Source organism: Grammomys surdaster, unplaced genomic scaffold (genome assembly GCF_004785775.1).
Source record: "Grammomys surdaster isolate TR1022 unplaced genomic scaffold, NIH_TR_1.0 314, whole genome shotgun sequence".
NCBI classification, from domain to species: domain Eukaryota; kingdom Metazoa; phylum Chordata; class Mammalia; order Rodentia; family Muridae; genus Grammomys; species Grammomys surdaster.
This window is the reverse complement of record NW_021604733.1, coordinates 1500508-1519976: the sequence shown is the minus strand read 5'-3', so window position 1 is coordinate 1519976 and position 19469 is coordinate 1500508. Positions and strand designations below refer to the sequence as shown.

General features: G+C 48.9%; 1 protein-coding gene across 1 annotated transcript; it reads left to right on the top strand.

The window, feature by feature from the left end:
• Positions 1-629: 629 nt before the first annotated feature.
• Cys1 (cystin 1) lies at positions 630-16865 on the top strand. Its single transcript, XM_028777767.1, has 3 exons — positions 630-908; positions 12668-12717; positions 14957-16865. Exons 1-3 carry the CDS (start codon positions 630-632, stop codon positions 15060-15062), a joined length of 435 nt encoding a protein of 144 aa, XP_028633600.1. The 3' UTR covers positions 15063-16865.
• The last annotated feature ends 2604 nt before the right edge of the window (positions 16866-19469 follow it).

Genomic DNA, 19469 nt, shown 5'->3' with positions numbered 1-19469 from the left:
CCTTGCCCCCAGCATGACTCCCACCCGTGCTCCATGAGACTCGCCCAAACTTCCCCAAGATGATCCCCTCGCCCTGATTTCCCTTCCACCAGTCTACCCAACCTGCACCCTTTAAGGTTCCCTTCCATACATTAACCCTGTTGTACTCCCTCCTGTACCACCCTACCCCAAACTTCCCACCTCCTGAGAGTCTCCCGGCGAGGCACTCCCATCCTCTCCTCATCCCTCTTACCCTCCTCCCCCCAGGATCACCTTCCCCATTTTCTCCCTGTCCCCCGGCGCTACCCCCCCCACCCCGTCCTTCATCTCCTCCATGTCTTTCCCCATCCTCCCATTCTCCCCCTGAGGAGCGCCACCCCCCTCCCCTAACTGCCTCTACCTCCTCCAGGCTCCCAGATCACCCTTGCGTCTCTGTCTCTCCCATCTCCGCGCCCCCTGTGACTCCTCCCGCTCCCCCCATCTCCCATCTCCCCCATCCCCCCCGACTCCCCCCCCCCCCCCCCCGCCCCCCCCCCCCGTCAGTCCTCCAGAATCCCCCTTGCTGCTCCCTCGCTCCATCCCGCCTGTAGCGCTCCCGCCCCAGTCCCGCCCGGCTCCCCCGGCTGCGCGCTCCAGGCTGAGTGCGCGCCATGGGCAGCGGCAGCAGCCGGAGCGGCCGGATCCCGAGGCGGCGGCGCAGCCCTGACAGGCGCCAGACGGGCCCGGGAGAGACAGGCTCGGAGGGCGGCGCGGCTGACCAGGCCCCGACGGCCGCAGCGCAGGAGGAGAGCAGCCGTGACCCCCGCCCCGCGACGCCCCCCGGCGGCCGGGAGGAGACCCTGCGCCTGCTGGACGAGTTGCTGGCCGAGTCGGAGGCCTGGGGGGCCCAGGAGCGGACCCCACGAGGCCCCGCCCAGCTCCCACCCGCGGTGAGTGTGGGGGCCGGTCCCTCCACTCATCCCACTGCACCCCTAGTGTCCTCCCACCCAAGCTTCTGTCTCTACTTGGCGCCTCTGTCCCCAGCTCACCCAGAGTGTCCCCCCCCACGTCCCTTATAGGGTTTGTGCCCCTTCCTTACCCCCACTCCTGCATATTCTCACTCTGCCTCCTGGGTAGGTGCCCAATACTGTCTCTGTTTCAGGGTGACTTACAGAGACAATCTTAAAAGAGCAAGTACAAACAACAGTTGGCAGAAACACCTAGAACTTTCTTCTGGCTCGGGGCTTGCCTTCCTTTACCAGTGGGGCTGCATGCAGTCCAGCTGCAGCATCCTTACAGCCCAGGTGGGAATTGACCAGCAAGGGCCTCTGCTTTGGACATCAGGGAATACGGTGGGAGGAGACGATAAGTGGGTGGACCACCTGCCAAACAGTGGTTGGAAAACGCCCTGCCGCGTCGAACACATCCGGATCTTTGGCTGGCCAGGCAATTCCCATATTACAAGCTATTTTTTTTTTTTTTTTTTTTTTTTTTTTGGTTTTTCGAGACAGGGTTTCTCTGTATAGCCCGGGCTGTCCTGGAACTCACTCTGTAGACCAGGCTGGCCTCGAACTCAGAAATCCGCCTGCCTCTGCCTCCCAAGTGCTGGGATTAAAGGCGTGCGCCACCACCGCCCGGCATTACAAGCTATTTTTAAGATGCTTTGACTCTCTTAGCTTCCTTATCCTCTCTTGCTGAACACTTGTAATAACACCCCCGCTGATCTAGAAAAACACGTCTTTGCTGGGTTGGCACGTCTTTGCTGCTACAGAGCTAAAAATCAGAACGGGTCTTAGCTGCTCCTGGCTGGAAGAGGAGGCCAAAGACAGTATCCGGAGCCAGAGGTTTCTGCAGGCCAGCAGAGGTGGAGGGAATCTCTTCTTGGTCCCAGCTACCAGACGAGCATCATGGAAAGGCCTCTGGGATGGTGGGAAGCCGCGGGTACAGAGCTCTCTCTGTCCCATTTCTCCTTCCCATTGCCCAGTTGAGATTTATAACAGGACAAGTGAGCTGTGGTGAGGACTGAATTATATAATGAGATTCCTCTAAGACTACATCAGCCTACAGTTATGTAACACCAACACTGGATAAACAGTTGAGGGATCTGGGGGAGATTTTGACATAGCAAGGAAACAATTTTTCAGCGTCATTTTCAAGCGCTTGGGAAACTTCCAAAGGTTCGGAAATAAACGGATTTTCCCTCTATCTTTCAGAGTATCAGCCTGGGAGAATAGAACAGAGACAGGAAGTCTCAGCCACTGCTACAGCCCCTAGTAAGTGGGGCTTGCATTAGGTATCAGGGACAAAGACAGCTGCCCAGAGGACTGGTCTGGGATCCAGGGGGAAGGGAGAAGTCTCAGTCTGAGGAGCCCACAGGAGGGAGTGACAGACATGCTCCAAGGGCAGATTGACTTGAGTCTGAAAAAGTCAGAGGACATGGACAGAAGTGATGAGGAGGCTCTGTGTGACTGTGATGGTGGGCACAGGCTGGGGTGTGGGGTGAAAAGGTCTTCAGCTATGTCTTGCTATGGCAGGGGTATAGACTTTGTTGGGAACGAAGTGTGCATTTGAAGTCGGAAGAGGGTGAGATTTTTGTGTTGTTGAGATTACTCAACAGCGGGAGAAGGGTGGATCAGACAGAAGAAAGCTTGGAACACCATGATGGTGCAGGGTTACTCTGAATGTCTAACTGACCAAGTCCTCAACCCAAGGGGTAGCAGAGAGGTTTGAGGAGGTAGGTTCAGGAAACAAAGTGTGGTCAGAGAGTGGGTGGTGCACGCCTTTAATCCCAGCCCAACACTCAGGAAGCAGAGACAGGTAGATCTCTGTGAGTTTGAGGCCAGCCTGGTCTACAGAGTGAATTCCAGGACAACCAGGTCTACACCGAAAAATCCTCTCTTCAGAAAAGCAGAAAGAAAGGAGTGACGTCAGAGCAGTGGTTACTCTTTTTTTTCGGTGGTGGTGGTGGAGGGTTGTCTCAGATGTGTCTCCTTACTGTGAATGTTTCTCAAACTAATGAATGAGTCCCAGAGTCCTAAGAGGGTGCTCAGGCCTGGAGAGACAAAGTCAGAAAGAGAGGCCCCTGCTTTTAAAAACACTCCACGTGCTGGAGTCTGGAGCCTAAGCATCTGTGCCAGGTAGCTCGCCCTCGTCTGTAACTGATTCCCTCAGGGGCTGTACATCTTATAGGACTCTGTATTAGTAACTTACCACTGAGCTAAGAAAGAATTGTCAGTTCAACAATCACCCATGGAAAATGGCCTTCCTTCAGAATGTTTGGAAGAACGTGTCCCCGAGCAAAAAAAGATCTTTGACTGGGCATGAACACACTTTTCCTGTTCTTTCATTGGGATGGAGAAATAAAATGTTTCCTTATATTGATAATCCTCTAACCCTTAGGAGAAGGTGCTCCCCCCTTTTTTTCTTGTTAATAAGAACATCAAGATTAAATCACAGTCCTTTTAAGGGCCTTCATTTAAACACTTCATTGAACACTGGACTAAGGGACTAGCTCCACAGTAAAGGACTTACCTACCATGTTCAAGGCCCTGACTCCGATCCTTCACTCCATAAGGAAACAAGGAAAAACAATTACAACCACTGTCGGCTGGAGTGCTTCAGGGGCTGATTACACATACCCCTGAATCGTCATCCTGAATATAGTGTCATACTGGAGTTTTTTTTTAGATTTATTTATTTATTTTATGTATGTGAGTACACTGTAGCTATCTTCAGACACACCAGAAGAGGGCATCAGATCCCATTACAGATGGTTGTGAGCCACCATGTGGTTTCTGGGAATTGAACTCAGGACCTCTGGAAGAGCAGTCAGTGCTCTTAACCGCTGAGCCATCCTTTATACTGGATTCTCCAGTCCTTTATACTGGATTTTTTTTAAAAAAAACCTTTTTATTGGTTCTTTGTGAATGTCACATCACGCACCCCAACCCCACTCGTCTCCGTGTCCCTTCCTATCTGCCCTCTGCCCTTGCAACCTCCCCCCATGACTTCCCAAAACCCAAACAAACATCTTGCCATGGAAGCTGTGGTGTGTCACAGTGTGTCCCACAGTGTCATCCTTTCGTCCACACGTCTTCGTTTGCAAATGTTCATTGCAGTGAGTCGCTGGCCTGGTTCAAGGCCTCTGGGCTCTGCTGCTGGATGCTCACCAGGACTCCTCTCAGATATCCTGTTGTTGCCCTGTGCCATGGCACTGTTGTCCTTTCACATGCTCCTGGAGTTCATAGATGGGGTGGATGTTGAGATGGGCCAACTCAAAGCTCTGGATCTGAGCCTGGGTGGCAGCTGAGTTGGTCAGCCAGCCAGTTCTCCTGAATCTTATACTGGACGACAGTTCTAGAGAGCCAGAAGGGCGGCTCACTGGTTCTGAGTCCCCCCCCACCCCACCCCCTGCTCTTGCAGAGGACCCAAGTTCAGTTCCCACCACCCATGTCAGGCTGCTCATACCTCCCTGTAACTCCCTCCAGGGCAGTGCTTCTCAACCTTCCTAATGCTACAACCCTTTAATACAGTGTCTCATGTCGTGGTGACCCCCAACCATAAAATTATTTTCATTGCTACGTCATAACTGTAATTTTGCTACTGCTATGAATTGTAATGTAAATATTTGATATGCAGGATGTCTGATATACGACCCTGTGAAACGGTCATTTGGGCCCTAGGGGAGTCGTGACCCTCAGGTTGGGAACCATTGTTCCAGGGGACCTGATGCTACCCTTCTGGTCTTTGAGGACTCCCCACTTGCTCAAATCCACACAGACACAGACACAAATAATGTATAAAATAGTAAAAATAAAAGATACAGTTTTAGTTGCTGGGAATTAAACTCATGACTTCTGGAAGAGCAGCCCGTGCTCTTAACTGCTGAGCCGTCTCTCCAGCCCCTATCTAGACATTTTTTGAGGTTGCATTTGTTTGTTGTTTTAGTTTTGCCAAAACTGAGAGTTATAGGAAAAAAAAATCAAAGGTAGGGATAATTTTTCTAACTCTTTTATTTTATTTATGTGTATTTGTATGTTTGTGTAATTCTATTTTGGTTTTTTCTTTTCTTTTCTTTTCTTTCTTTCTTTCTTTCTTTTTTTTTTTTTGGTTTTTGGAGACAGGGTTTCTCTGTGTAGTTCTGGCTGTCCTGGAACTCACTCTGTAGACCAGGCTGGCCTCGAACTCAGAAATCCGCCTGCCTCTGCCTCCCAAGTGCTGGGATTAAAGGTGTGCGCCACCACTGCCCGGCGTAATTCTATTTTGAATCGTCCTACTTGAACTATCTCATAAACACATTTTCCCTGTAGGGTATTCTTACATATTTTAAGGGATATGAGCTAGTCTATCAAATCCCCGGCCTTTAAGTCATGGACCCAACCCCCTCTCCTGTTACTGTTTTGGATTAATTTTTAATCTCATGGACACATGAAGTGCTCAAGGCAGAAATCCTTTCCCAGAGTCACTAGAACTTGAACATCAATTGTGTTAGTTGGGGTATTTGAAACTTCAAATTCCGCAGAGGGGGAAAGCTGAGTGAACCTAGGGATTCGAATATGTTTTTAAAAGCCATTTAGTAATCTTGACGGATACAGCGGAGCCCGTCAATCAGTCGGCCTCTTCCTGGGTAAATTGAGCTGTATAATACTGATTCATCTGTGGAGGGTGGGGGCGGGGAACTAAAGTGCTCGCTCACCTTTTCAGATGTTTCTTACAGCCATGGTGATGTGTGTGTGTGAGTGTGTGTGTGTGTCTGGACTATCACAGTCCCAGAGTAGGCTGCACTGGTGAGAAGGAACTGGTTCAGTTCTCAAACCATCTATTTGGTGCTTTTAGTGCTGGGTAGTAACTGTTACCTTCCTCCTCTGCCTTGCAAATCCCAATCAGTGGTGACCTAGGGAAACCATAGAGCATCGCTGCCACTGAGTGTGTGTGTGTGTGTGTGCGTATGTGTATGTGTGTGTGTGTGTGTGTTACTTTCTCCTGGGGCTGAATGACATCCTGTTCACCACTTCTGTAAAGTTTCATAGTTTCATAGTTTCTGTAGCGAAGAGGGACAGGGGGAGTCTTGTCTGTTGCCATCATGTGAGGGGGACTTAGGGTGATCATGCCTGGCACTGCTATGGAATCTAAAGGAAAGAAGCAACAGAAAGAAGCTCACAGCTGCAAAGCAGACTCACCAGAGGGACTTAAGGATGCTGGATTCACAGCAAAAACAAAACAAAACGAAACGAAACAAACAGCTTCCAGACAGCACCAGTGTGTCTGCAGTCCAGGCTAGAGCAAAGACCACACCTGTAAATAGCATGAAGTGGCGTCTCCATGGGGCATCAAGAAGAGCAAAGCACATGGCTGACTCTGAGAACTCACACAATGCTGGGGGGGGTGTGTGTCACAGAAGGGGGTCCATGCTGCAACAAGGAGGCTCTGAGGAAGGAACAGGAAAGACAGCACCAAGGAGCTGTCAAGGACGGGAGAAACCCCAGGCAAAGGAAGTCTCCTTATTGTGACAGATGGCAAAGAGGGCACTGCAGGAGCCCAGCCCTTGATAAAAGAATGGCACGTTCCACCAGAAACCCAGAAGTGGGAAACCACTTCTGTTTTCTTTTTAAGCCAGGCTGTGATGGTGCTGGCCTGTAATCCCAGCACTTGGGAGGCAGAAGCAGACAGATTTCCACGAGTTTGAGGCCAGCTTGGTCTATATAGGGAGCTCCAGGCCAGCCATGGCTATATAATGGGACTCTGTCTGAAAAAAAGTCAGTTCCGAATAGAAACAATTTTAAAATGGAAAGAAAATAGGAAGGCAGATGCGCCTCTCCGATCTTAGGGGCAGGATCCTGGGAGATTGTAGCATCAGTAAGATACCAGGAGTAAGATTGTTAAAAGCTAGAGGGTGCAGTTCCTAGGGGTGGGAAGGCACAGATGGGCCCTAATCCCTCCGTGGGGTTTCCCTATGTTAGGGTCAGGGATGGAGGAGCCCCAGGAGAAGGTGCCTCGCTTGCTATTGGAATCTAGTGGTGGTTATGGAGAACTGGGGCTTTCTGTGAAGCCACAAGGAATACTTCCCAAGAAGGCCACCGACGCGGACCACTGTGCTGGAAGACCAGCGCCCTCTAGTGGTGAAGAGTGGAGTCTGACTGGCAAAATCGTGAAAACTGCCCTGGAGGGCCCCTTAATACTTTTCTGTCTGTAATGTGTTCAAGTTTGCACAGCTTAAAACAAATTAAATTAAAACATTTTTAAAAATTAAAGCCGGGCGGTGGTGGCACACGCCTTTAATCCCAGCACTTGGGAGGCAGAGGCAGGCGGATTTCTGAGTTCGAGGCCAGCCTGGTCTACAGAGTGAGTTCCAGGACAGCCAGGGCTACACAGAGAAACCCTGTCTCGAAAAAAACAACAACAACAACAAAAAAAAAAAAAAACAAAAAAAAAAATTAAAAATGTAAAAGTCAACCCAACCAACTAACCTGGGATTCAAAGAAAGATAATTCATACAGAAGACAACATACAAGCACACGGGAATAAACAGGAGTGCACCAGACAGTACGGGTGGACTTCACCATCACTGTGCTAAGAGAAAGAAGTCAGGTGGTAAGGGGTCCATACTGAGGCGTCCATTCCTCTGGAGACCTGTCTGCAGTAGCAGAGTAGATTAGGAGCGTCCTGGGGGAGGGGCAGGGAAGAAGAGAGCAGGGCTGAGAACAGTGTATGTGTGGGGAGGGGACTGTGAGCTTGCTTACGCCCATGGTTTAGTGGGTGTGGCTGCATATCTACACATGTTTAAGAAGACTGTTGGAAACTGTACCACCTGCAGTGCCCTATATCCATTGTGCATATAGAACATTCGTGTGCATGTACACACTATACATACAAGGCTGATCAATTAAGGGGATAACATTCCATAGACGTCTCGGGATATATTTTGGTAAGTAAAGCAGGCAGTATATTTCTTTAAAAAAAAAAAAAAACTTCAAAACTTTACATACAGGTACACACATATATATGTGTGTGTACACACAAGAGCACACTTACAAATATATATACACATGCACACACTTGTTTGTTGTTGTTGTTTTGTTTTTCAAGACAGGGTTTCTCTGTGTAGCCCTGGCTGTCCTGGAACTCACTCTGTAGACCAGGCTGGCCTCGAACTCAGAAATCCGCCTGCCTCTGCCTCCCAAGTGCTGGGATTAAAGGTGTGAGCCACCACTGCCTGGCCACGCACACACTTGTAAGAGTCCAAGGAGACCTGACGAGATGCCGCCTTTCAGTTCTTCGGGTTCTCTGTTTCTTTGCATGGCTGGGCTTTGTCTAAAGCCTTCTTGTGATGGTGAGGAGAGCTACGCCCTCTTCTACCCCAGGGCGCACGCTCACAAGCACACGTAAACCTTGAGCTCAGCACTGTTCCAGTGGCCCCAGCTGACGCTCTGTTGGTCCAGAGTGTGAGCAGCTGGTACCAGGCATCCAGTGGGCTGGAGCAGGAGGCTCCACGTCTCTGTCTCTGCCTCCCCTTCAAGCTCTTCCTTGGCTGTGGCAAGACTTCAAGTTCCAGGAGGGAGCTAATGTATTTCCCACCTGTGGCGGTCAAGTTCAAGGCTTAAACAAATTGGCCGGAGAAAGTGCCATGTATCAAAACACGGCCCCAAAGAGAAACAGAGGTGAGAAGTGACAGATGGAACAAGTTGGAGCCATCATGGAAACAGCCAGAATGTGGCCCTTCCGATCCCAGTTCTAAGAGCAGAGTTCACATGGCAATAGGGTTTTGTCATCCTGGCTGTCTCCAGGGAAGGTAGTGACCCACTGCTATCATCAAGCAGGTATTCCTATAAGCAGCAGGTCTGGGGGTTGATGTTGATGTGGATTCCACCTTGGATCTTGTCACCTGCCTGGTCAGAAACCACAGCAAACCTTAAAATCCTAATGAGAGGACAAGCAGCCAAGCAGATGACAGCGAAGCTGGCTCCAAAGGAAGCCAAACTGAAGAGATAGGTGTCCAAGAAAGAGGCCTCCATAAAAAACAAACAAACAGTTGCAGCAGGATGGCAGCTAAAGCTTACGGAAAGCTATAGGGGGACAGACTGATGTGGATGTGAGAAACTTCATGTACACCCGGAAGGATGGAAAATGTTGTCCAAAGAGGTTGTTTCACGGCGTGTTCACAGACACATTACCACCACAGCTCAAACACGGCTGGAAGCACCACCATGTCTATCTGCAGGTAGATGGAGAAGCCACACGGAGGACTATCCGTGGGACAGGATGGGTTTCACTCCTTAGAGGTTCTGTCAGATGTTGCTCCTTAGATGGATGAGCCTTAAAGACAGTGTGCCCGTCACCGAAGGACAAAGGACAAATCCATAGGAGTGTCTACCTGTAGATACTCAGACTAGGCAAATTCAAAGTTGGGAAACACTAACCATGGTGGTTATCAAGGGCTGGGAGAGGCCATGGGGAATTAGCATTTAATGAACTTTCAGTTCAGCATGATGAAGAGCCTTGTGCCCAGTTGGTGTGTAACAGTGTGCACGTGCTTAAGCGACACAGAAGGGCACGCTTGGAAATAACTGAACTAGAAAAAAAAGTAGGGAATGTGTATTTTTACTACAGGTAAAGTGTTTTGTTTTTTGGGTGTTTTGTTTTCTTTGGTATTTGAGACAGGGTCTTATGTAGCTCAGGCTGGTCCCAAATTCCTTTTGCAGCCGAGAATGGCTTTGAACTCCTGATCCCCCTGCCTCGGCTTCCTGAGTGCTAGGATTACTGGTGTATGACATTATCCTCAGATAGACTTAAAATACTATTTACTTATTTGTATGTGTATGTGCTTGTGTGTGTTTATATGCAGTACAGGCATGCAGGCACCTCTGGAAGCCAGAAGGCAGCATTGAATCCCCTAGGGCTGGAGTTACAGGAAGTTCCAAGCTGACACATGAGTGTGGTAACCAAATCCAGGTACACTCTTAGTCTATACTGCAATATTAGTCTGGGTTCTCTAGAGAAGGAGAACGTATAGAATGAATCTCTTTTTCTATATGTATAGAAGGGAGATCTATTAGTCACTTACAGGCTATAATTCAAGTAATCCAACAACAGTAGGCTACGAGTGGAAAGCCCAAGAATCTAGAAGCTGTTCAGTTTACAAGGCTGGATGTCTCAGCTGGTCTTCAGTAGACACTGGAATTCTAAAGAAGTAGGCTCTAGTGCCAATGAAGGGATGGACTTGGTAGCAAGGGGAAAGCAAGAAGGCAAAGAACAAATGCTTCCTTTTTCTTTGGTTTTTTCTTTGTTTGTTTGTTTTCCATGTTCTTATATAGGCTTCCAGCAGAAGATGTGGCCCACATTAAATGTATGTCTTCCTGGGTCTACAGAGCTAGTTCTAGGACAAACAAACAAACAAAACCCCAAACAACAACAACAACAAGGTGTGTCTTGTTGCCTCAAGTTCTGGTTCAAAGGCAGTAGGTCCTCCTTCCTACCTCAGAGGTCTGGACCCAAAGTGGATTCACACACTTCAAACCAAGCAAAACAATCTCACAGGTGTGCCGTTTAGTTTTGGATTGTAATTCTTTCTGATGTAGTCAGGTTGACAACCAAGAACAGCCATCACAACTACTTACTGAGCAATGTCTCCATCAACCTCTATCTAGATTAAAACAAAACCAAAACCAAAACAACTTTAAAAATCTTCCCTAGAGGCTTGGGAGAAGGGCCAGTGAGCAGAGTGTCTGTGTGCAAATATGATGGTCTCAGTTCAGATCCCCGGCACCCATGTAAAATCTGGGAATGGCAGTTTGCACCTATAACCTTAAGTGTTCTGGGGATTGAGACAGAGGGTCCCTGGAGCCCACTAGCCAGCAGTAGCCAGTATTTGAGCTCTGGGTTTAGGGAAAGACCCTGGCTAAAACAATAGAAAAATAGACTGTGATAGAGGTAGACACTTGACTTCAACCTGTCCTATCTATACATGGATGTACACAGGTATCATATATAAATACCCTCTACATGTGTAGACACACACACACACACTTTCTCCAGAAAAGGTAATGGCTGAGAAATTGAATGTTTGAATTTTTTTTTAGTTTATGCTGATGGATTCTAGAATAGAGTTACAAATTGGAAACTGCCCTCCCACATCCTGGAGCATTCTGACTACGGTCTCCAGGCTGCCACAGAGCAGAGCAGCCTGCTGCTATCTCACTACCTCCTTCTTGACTCTAGGTGACCAGTGCTTACCTGAGCCTTTTGTCCTAGAGCATTTTAGGTTTTGTTGTTTTAAACTCTCATCTGCATCTCTGTTCCTTCCAGTCGCTATAACAAAATGCTTTAGGCTAGGTTACCTATAAGAAACGTATATATTGCTCACAGTTCTTTTTTAAAATTATGTGTGTATGACGATTTATTTATTTTACATGTTAGTAACTGTAGATGTCTTCAGACACACCAGAAGAGGGCATCAGATCCCATTACAGATGGTTGTGAGCCACCATGTGGCAGGGAATTGAACTTAGGACCTCCAGAAGAGCAGTCAGTGCTCTTAACCGCTGAGCTATCACTCCAGCCTCACATATGTCTATTTGGAGACAAGTTCTCACTCTTAAGCCTAGGCTGGTTTTAAACTTGCAGCATTCCCCCTGCCTCAGCATCTCACATGCTGGGATTACAGGTATGTCCCCAGGTTACACATGAACTCAGTGCATACTTGCTGAAGGGAAGGTACAAGGCTCTTGAGACTGGGTGATATGGTTCCTGGAGATGGAGATAGGATGGTCTGATGCTAGGCACATTGGGACACTGGTGTCTGGAGGTGAAAGACAGAATGGCCCCCACATGGTAGTAGTTGGGAGGCAGGAGATCTGACCTCAGTGCTGCTGTTTCCTTATTTGTTTTTTGTTTGTTCATTTATGAGTTTTATAAGTCTCTCCCACAGTGTCTTAGTCAGGGTTTCTATTCCTGCACAAACATCATGACCAAGAAGCAAGTTGGGGAGGAAAGGGTTTATTCAGCTTACACTTGTACACTGCTGTTCATTACCAAAGGGAGTCAGGACTGGAACTCAAGCAGGTCAGGAACTTGAAGGCTGGAGCTGATGCAGAGGCTGTGGAGGGATGTTACTGGCTTGCTTCCTGTGGCTTGCTCAGTTTGCTTTCTTATAGAACCCAAGACTACCAGCCTAGGGATAACACCACCCACAAGGGGCCCTCCTCCCTTGATCACTAATTGAGAAAATGCCTTACAGTTGGATCTTTTGGAGGGATTTTCTCAACTGAAGCTCCTCTGTCTGTGATAACAACAGCTTGTGTCAAGTTGACACAAAACCAGCCAGTACACACAGCCTCAGTTTTCTTGACTGCAAAATGGGTAACTGGAGCTCCAGAGTCTGAGGGAAGCTTCTCCATTCTGATGTTTTTTGTTTGTTTGTTTTTTGTTTTTTTGTTTGTTTGTTTTATTTTGTTCAAGACAGGATTTCTCTGAGTAGCCCTGGCCGTCCTGGAACTCACTCGGTAGACCAGGCTGGCCTCCAACTCAGAAATCGGCCTGCCTCTGCCTCCCAAGTGCTGGGATTAAAGGAGTGCGACACCACCGCCTGGCCCATTCTGATGTTTACAGGCTCTGATTTAAACATAGTGGCTGTTGTCTCTTCCATGAATCTGGAGTGTTAATCCACCACACTGGTGACAACTTTCTGATGCCTTTTCCTATCTTCCAGCTCAAGGTGTCCCCAGAGGAGGTTAAGGACAACCCTGAAGACAGCTGTGCCTCTGAGTAAGTATGGGGAGGAGGTCCATGTTCTCCACGAGCCTGAAGTGCTTCCCTTCCAGCCATTTAAAGCCTTTCAGTCCACTGTCCACATGCCAGGGAGGCTCTCAACACATAGAGCTGTGCCCTCAAGGGGCATGAAGGGTGGGTTCAGAGCCTAGTACCCACAGCAGCTCTGAGCTTCCTCCTGACCTGACCTAGCTTCCAGGTTTCCTGGCTCCCTCCCTCCCTCCTTCCCTCATCTCCCTCCCTCTCTCCCTTCCTCTCCTTCCCTCCCTCCATCCCTCCCTCCCTTTCTTTCTCCCTCCCTCTCTCCCTGTCTTCCTTCCTCCCACATGATCTGGCTTCTCTGTGGCCACTCTGGACCCTTCAGGTTTGTTCAGACACACTTGGGTGTCTGGCTATATCCCAGGTTTTATGTGTAAAAACGTTCCTTTGCTGTAAGGACTTCACTGCTGCTCCAAAACAGTAAACAAAAAGAATGCACTTAAAACTCCTGCAAGTTTAACATGTGGCGATGCCAGGCTGGTGTCCCAGCCTTTAATCCTATCACTTAGGACACAGAGGCAGAAACAGAGGCAAGAGTTTCAGGCCAGCCTGGTCTATAGAGCAAGTTCTAGGCTACACAGTAAGACACTGTCTAAATAAACAAACAAACAATAAAAACAACAAAACTCACCCCAAACCCTGCAAGTAGTGTCCCAGGGCCTTTAAAACTCCTCAGGGGAGTAGTGGTGGCACACGCCTTTAATCCCAGCACTTGGGAGGCAGAGGCAGGCGGATTTCTGAGTTCAAGGCCAGCCTGGTCTACAGAGTGAGTTCCAGGACAGCCAGGGCTACACAGAGAAACCCTGTCTTGAAAAACCAAAAACAAACAAACAAACAAACAAAAACAACAACAAACAAAAAACAAAAAACAACTCCTCAGGGGCTGGGAACTGGCCCAGTGGGAGCTTGCTTGGCATGTGCAACACCATAGGTTCGCTGCTCGGTACAGAGATAAAATGGAGGAGGCAGCAAGATGGCTCCATAGGTAAAGGCACTTGCTACCAAGTCTGACAACCTAAGTTTAGCCTCCAGAACCCACATGATAGAGAGGGAGAACCCAACATCTGCACGCTGTCCTTCAACCTCTATTGTATGCCAGGGCACAAGCCCGTATACACATATGCACATGCATACACAAATAAGTAAATACACATAAACACACACACAGAAGAATCTCCTTAGAGTCCTTAGAGTGCACGGGACACAGCGCTGCTCTGTCAGACTCCTCTGCTGGTCCATGTCTCTCCTGCCCCTTCCTCTCTGAGTATCAACCTGCAGGGATATCAGCATCCATAGTGGGAGAGGAAGTGTGAGGCGTCTATAGCCACTTCACAGCCATCTTGGATGCCAACCGCTTCAGCTTTCACATCTACTAGTGCCAGGGGCTGGCAGGGGTAGGCCTAGAAGGACTTGTTCCTGATGAGGGTCTCCAGAATGGCAGGAAAGCCAACTTCCTGCACAGCTCCCTGGTTTGTTCTGAGGGTATGGTGGGCCCTTGTATTTCTTTCTCTCTGACAGTAGTCAGTAGAGACTCCAGAGGAACAGTCAGGAAGGGTAACCACTACCACTATTCCAGGCTTACAAGGCTACAATCAGCTCACAAGCAGTTACTCTGGCTCAGTCCCTCCTAAGTCTTCATCTCTGTATTAGACACAAGCGGCACCTTAGCCATCCATCCTCTGGTCTGTCTTGGGATGCAGTCCTTCCTGCTTACTGATGGAGACAGCAAGAGACTAATCTAGGGGCATACAGCTACTGTGCTTCAAAGGCAGCTGAGATCTGCCCTCCTCCAAAGCATTTGGGTGTTCCCCTTTGCTCCGTAGGTACAGTAGGAAAGGCAAATGCTTCAGCAGCAGCCAGATCTCCAAAGGTCAAGCAGCTTACCCAGGTCTCTCATTGTGTTTTGGGAGAAGTATACAGAGCCCTGGATGTGGTTCTTGGAGGGTCAGCTGGGAACCTCAGATGGGTCTGGGCATCCGACTTGTCCTGCTTCTCCCTCATCGCAGGAGGATGGTAAATATGAGTGAAGACGGTCATGTCTATGTGTTGAGTAGGAAAGAGATTCGGGTGTCTCCAGAGCAGAGGGTTTTGGTTCAGAGGGTTTAAGTGGTTCAACCACTTAAAGAACACTGTGGGTACTAGAGGAGATTGGAGTTTGAAGGTGACATCCACCTCTGTCTGCATTTCTCACCCACAGAGCCCCAGGCAGCAGCCCCAAGAGACCCGAGGGGCAGTCAGCCATCTCGTATGACTACTCTGAAGAAGAGCTCATGGCGAGCATTGAGCGGGAGTACTGCCGCTGAGCCAGATGAGCGGCCCTGGACACCACTGACCCTGCCTTGCAGGTCTGTGACCTGGGCTAGAGTCAAGGGCACCAGCTTGTCCTACCTGTGACCTAGCCGGAGGGGAACCACTTCTAAATACAACTATCTTTCCAAACTGATGTTTTAAGATTCACAGTTGTAAAAAAAGAAAAAAAAAAAAGAAAAAAAAAAAAGATTCACAGTTGTAGTCCTGCCGATAGCCTGGCAGACCGAGAGTGAGGGCAAGTAGGTACCAGGCCACAGGTGTGTGCGTACCTCCTCTTACTCTGACGGGTAGCCTGGCTGTGTGGTTCCCCTGAATTCTGAACTGTTTGTTTGCCCTACTTACTCCCTTTCCAGGTGGGGAAGGGTCAACGCCTCTTGGCATCTGTGCCATAGGCTTCTATAAGTTTCCACCAAAGTATGTTCTCAGCCTTCACACTAAGATTTCTCCAGAGGGATGCAGTTACCCCTAGATATGTCACTTTCCATGGGCATACAAAGGGCCCAAGTGCACGGATGGCAGGCAGATCCAGAACGTGTAGGTCTAGGCAGGTCCGGAGATTGCATTTCTGACAGCACAGAGGTATTGGCCAGCTGCAGGTGCAAGGACTCAGGGCCTGAGTGAATCTCTTGGCTTCTCCCTTCCGTGTGCTGGAGGCTCCTTCAAGCTACAGTGTAACAGCTTCTCCTGCTTGGATGTAGTAGGAAGAGAGAGGGCTGGGAACCAGACTGCTTTGGCATCCCAGGATTACATTAGCTTGCTATCATTTCCCTCTCTGGGCCTCTCAGTTTCTCTCTTGGGGAGAATCCTAGAGGTTCTCTGAGGTCTTTCAAGCCCGATCAGTTTGGCAGCTCTATCTTCCAGCCCTGCCATCTTCCAGGGCCCGTTGTGTTTTATCCATCATCCTGCTGAGCAAAGAGCTGCGTTGGAGCTGAGAGAGGGGATGCACGTAGGTCTTCATGGCAGCTGCTCTCCAGTTTCCCTTCTGGCTGGCAGTCTGGCTAACACCATGAGCCTCTTCTCCTTCTTCCTGCTTGGGTGGAAAGTAGTCACAGTAATGATGCCAAAGGGGACCTCAAACATTCCCAGTCGACAGATGGGAAAACAGAGGGAGCCTGTGGGAAGGAAGGGTTTGTGCGGTCCTGTAGAGCCTTGCTTGGTCCTGCTCGGTTGTGAAAGCACCTGACCAGCTGGTAGGAAGGGTCTGTAGATCTGTGAGTGGAGGGACAAGCCCACATCTCTGCAGTCATCAGGGTAGAGTGTTATTGAGACCTTAAGGCTGGATAGTGAGTTCAAATCCAGCCTGGACTATGTTGTGAGAGTCTGTCAGAAAAGGAGGTAGAGAACTGGGAAACAATGGCAACTTTTGCTAAGGTCAAAGCAGGTCTTGGCTTATGTTGCATCCCTGGACCAAGGCAGTGCCTTCACCAGCATCTTCCCTCTCCTGAGAACAGCTGCTAGCCCAGGAATCCTCAGAACACAACCTATAGTATCTCAGGAACCAAGGAAGAATGGTCACTGAGACTGTCCCCACACCCACAGTCCTTTGCTGTCACCTGCAAATGATTCCATGAACTCATGACTTGACAAGAATGCCTTTGAGTACTCAACTGGGAGATGTGTGGTACAGTCGGAGCCCAGAGCCATGGAGTGCCTACCAGTCGGCTGAGGGTTGGGTCAAAACCTCCCAGAGCTAGCAACTGTATCTTACTGGAGCCCAAAGGACTGCTTTTGCTATGAAAATGAAAGCTGTTTCTATTTTAATAACACAAATATTAAAAATACTTATTTTAAAAGAGGTTAAAAATGTTCCTTTTTTTTATCGAAGGATGGTTCAGGCTTTGAACTTGGTGTTGTAATATTTACAGCTGTTATGCGTTTGTTCCAATAGGGACATTCATCTGATTAAGGGGAAGATGGGGGATAAAAGAGAGAAAGACAGTAGCCCCGTGTTTCCCGAGGAAACCCTTAATGAGATCAAGGTGCTAAGATAGAAAGAATACATCCCACTGAAGTTAACATTCACAAACATGAAGTGTGCACCTTCTGAAACCTAAGAAGCCACTGCTATTCTCAGATCTAAAGGAAAAAACCCAAGCCAAACAAAACCCTGAGTTCCAGAAAAGATCTACTGAGCAGTGGCTAGCCAAACCACGTGTGTGCCAACGGATGAGCTGTGGCCCTGGGAAACTCAGGCTCCAGAGAGGCTGCAAGAGGCAGGGTTGGGTATTATTGCGGCCTACAGGAGCGTTTCCTGTCCTGCCCAGGTACCAGGTATCCACCTATGTCCCATACTGCACAGCTGCCTCATGGTTGGCTACCCACGTTGCTTTCCCAGACATATGCCCAGCCATAAGTAATCAGAGGGTGGGGTCTGCCCACATAAAGCATAAACTGACCTTGGTTCCCACGAGGATCTCTGGAACCAGAGATGGCCCCTGGCTCTGCAGCAGATCTGCCTCAACATGTGTGAAGGCTGTGTTTGAGAAAACCAGAGCCCCTTCTGGTCAGAAATCATGGGTAGGCTTTCTGACAGAGGGGCAGAGCCTTGAGAAGCTTCCAGGCCCGCTCTTGTGTCCATGGGGTCTTGGGTCAGCTTGGCAGGGGCCTCCCCCATCAGCAGGGCCTGGCACAAAGTTTCAGCACCTTTCTTTTGTCGATGTTCCAAATTTCCCAGAGCCATTTCATTTCCTGGAACTCCTGCCTGGGAGTCCCATCCCTGGTAAATTCTGGGATTCATGAGTGGATGACACTGTCCCCCTGACAGAGCTTCCCTCCTCACTGATTTGCACTCTGGAGACAAGGTGTCTATGAGCAGCAGCCAGGCCAGATGGTTGAGTGTCAGGTCCATGGGGTATTTTGCCTCCTGTCAAGAGTTGGGCAGAAATAAAATGTATATTTTTAAGGGTCAGGGAGATGGCTCAGCTGCCAAGTCTGACAACTTAAGAGTTCCATCTGCAGGGCCCAGTGGTAGAAGGAAAGTACCAATTCCTATAGGTTATCCTCTGACTCCCACACACATGGCATACATGCAGTTACACCACATTCACTGTCTGCCTCTGGGGCTGTGGGGCTCAGGAGTCCTCTTCAGTTAGGAACTGTTTTCCAACTTTAGTCTTTCAGTAGACACATGGTGGGGGCTCTTTCACAGGAGGGGTTCTTCCAGACTCAGGAAGACTGTGCTTAGAAGATCATTGGACATGGTTAGGAAGGTGTCCTTGGGTGATTCTGGGCATTAAGAGCATAAATCACATTTTATTTTAAGGAGTTTTATTGTTAACTTAATATTTGTGTATGCACGTAAGCATCCGTATGTGTGGTACATGGATGTTCAGGCTGTGGTGCACGTGTGGAAGTCAGAGGACAATTTGCAGGAGTTAGTATTCTCTTTCCACCAAGCAAACTCCAGTCCCCAGGCTTGGTGACAGGTGCCTTTACCCACTGACCCCTCCTGCTGACCCATAAATCACATATTAGACTCTGAAGGTTAGTTGCCTCCTCTAGAAAGGAGGCTCTATAATTAGGCAGAGGCAGGTGGATCTTTGAGTTCAAAGCTAGCCTAGTCTACAGAGTGAGTTCCAGGACAACCAGGGCTACACAGAGAAACTCTTTCCAGTGCTGGCAAGGAGGAGTTGCCCTCTCTAGGCCACGGGGCCCTGGGAAAGACAGAAAAGCACTTAAACCCCAAGAAGTAGTTGACTCATAGCTTGCACCTCAAAATTGCTGGTGATTCAGGATGAGGTCCCACAGGAGACTGGAAGGATAGGTCCTAAAACCGCACATCCAGAAACTGAAGTGCGTGGTTGCTTGTGGTACTGGGGTCAGGTTTGGCTTCCCAAGGTCAGTTTCAACTCTCAATGGTAACACCATGTGGTCTTGAGAGACGCACTAGCTGTCTGGAAAGGCCAGAAGTCCAGCTGGAGGCTAAGAAACCACCCCCAAAGGTTATGCTAATTCTTGGGGAAGGAGACCACCAACAGGGAAAGAAGGGGGTGTTACCTTCTCCCCCATCTGCCAGGGCATCTGGGTCAATGTGTAGAGTCCAGGACAACCAGGGCTACACAGAGAAACCTTTTCCAGTGCTGGCAAGGAGGAGTTGCCTTCTCTAGGGCATGAGGCCCTGAGAAAGACAAAAGCACTTGAACCCATGGAAGAAGTTGGCCCACGGTTTGCACCTCAAAATTGCTGGTGACTCAGGATGAGGCATATATGAAGCTCCTATTGTTTTTAGACTACTTACAATCCAGATTACTGCAAGAGCAATTCCTCTTGTGGAATGTCTATGGCAGACAAGAGGACACAGTCCATGCCAGGCTTAGTGTGGCCAGGCCCTGGACAAATAAGCAAGAGAGGTAAGGTATATTATGTGTCCAGGAGGCAGAGATAGAAGGGTAAGTCTCAGA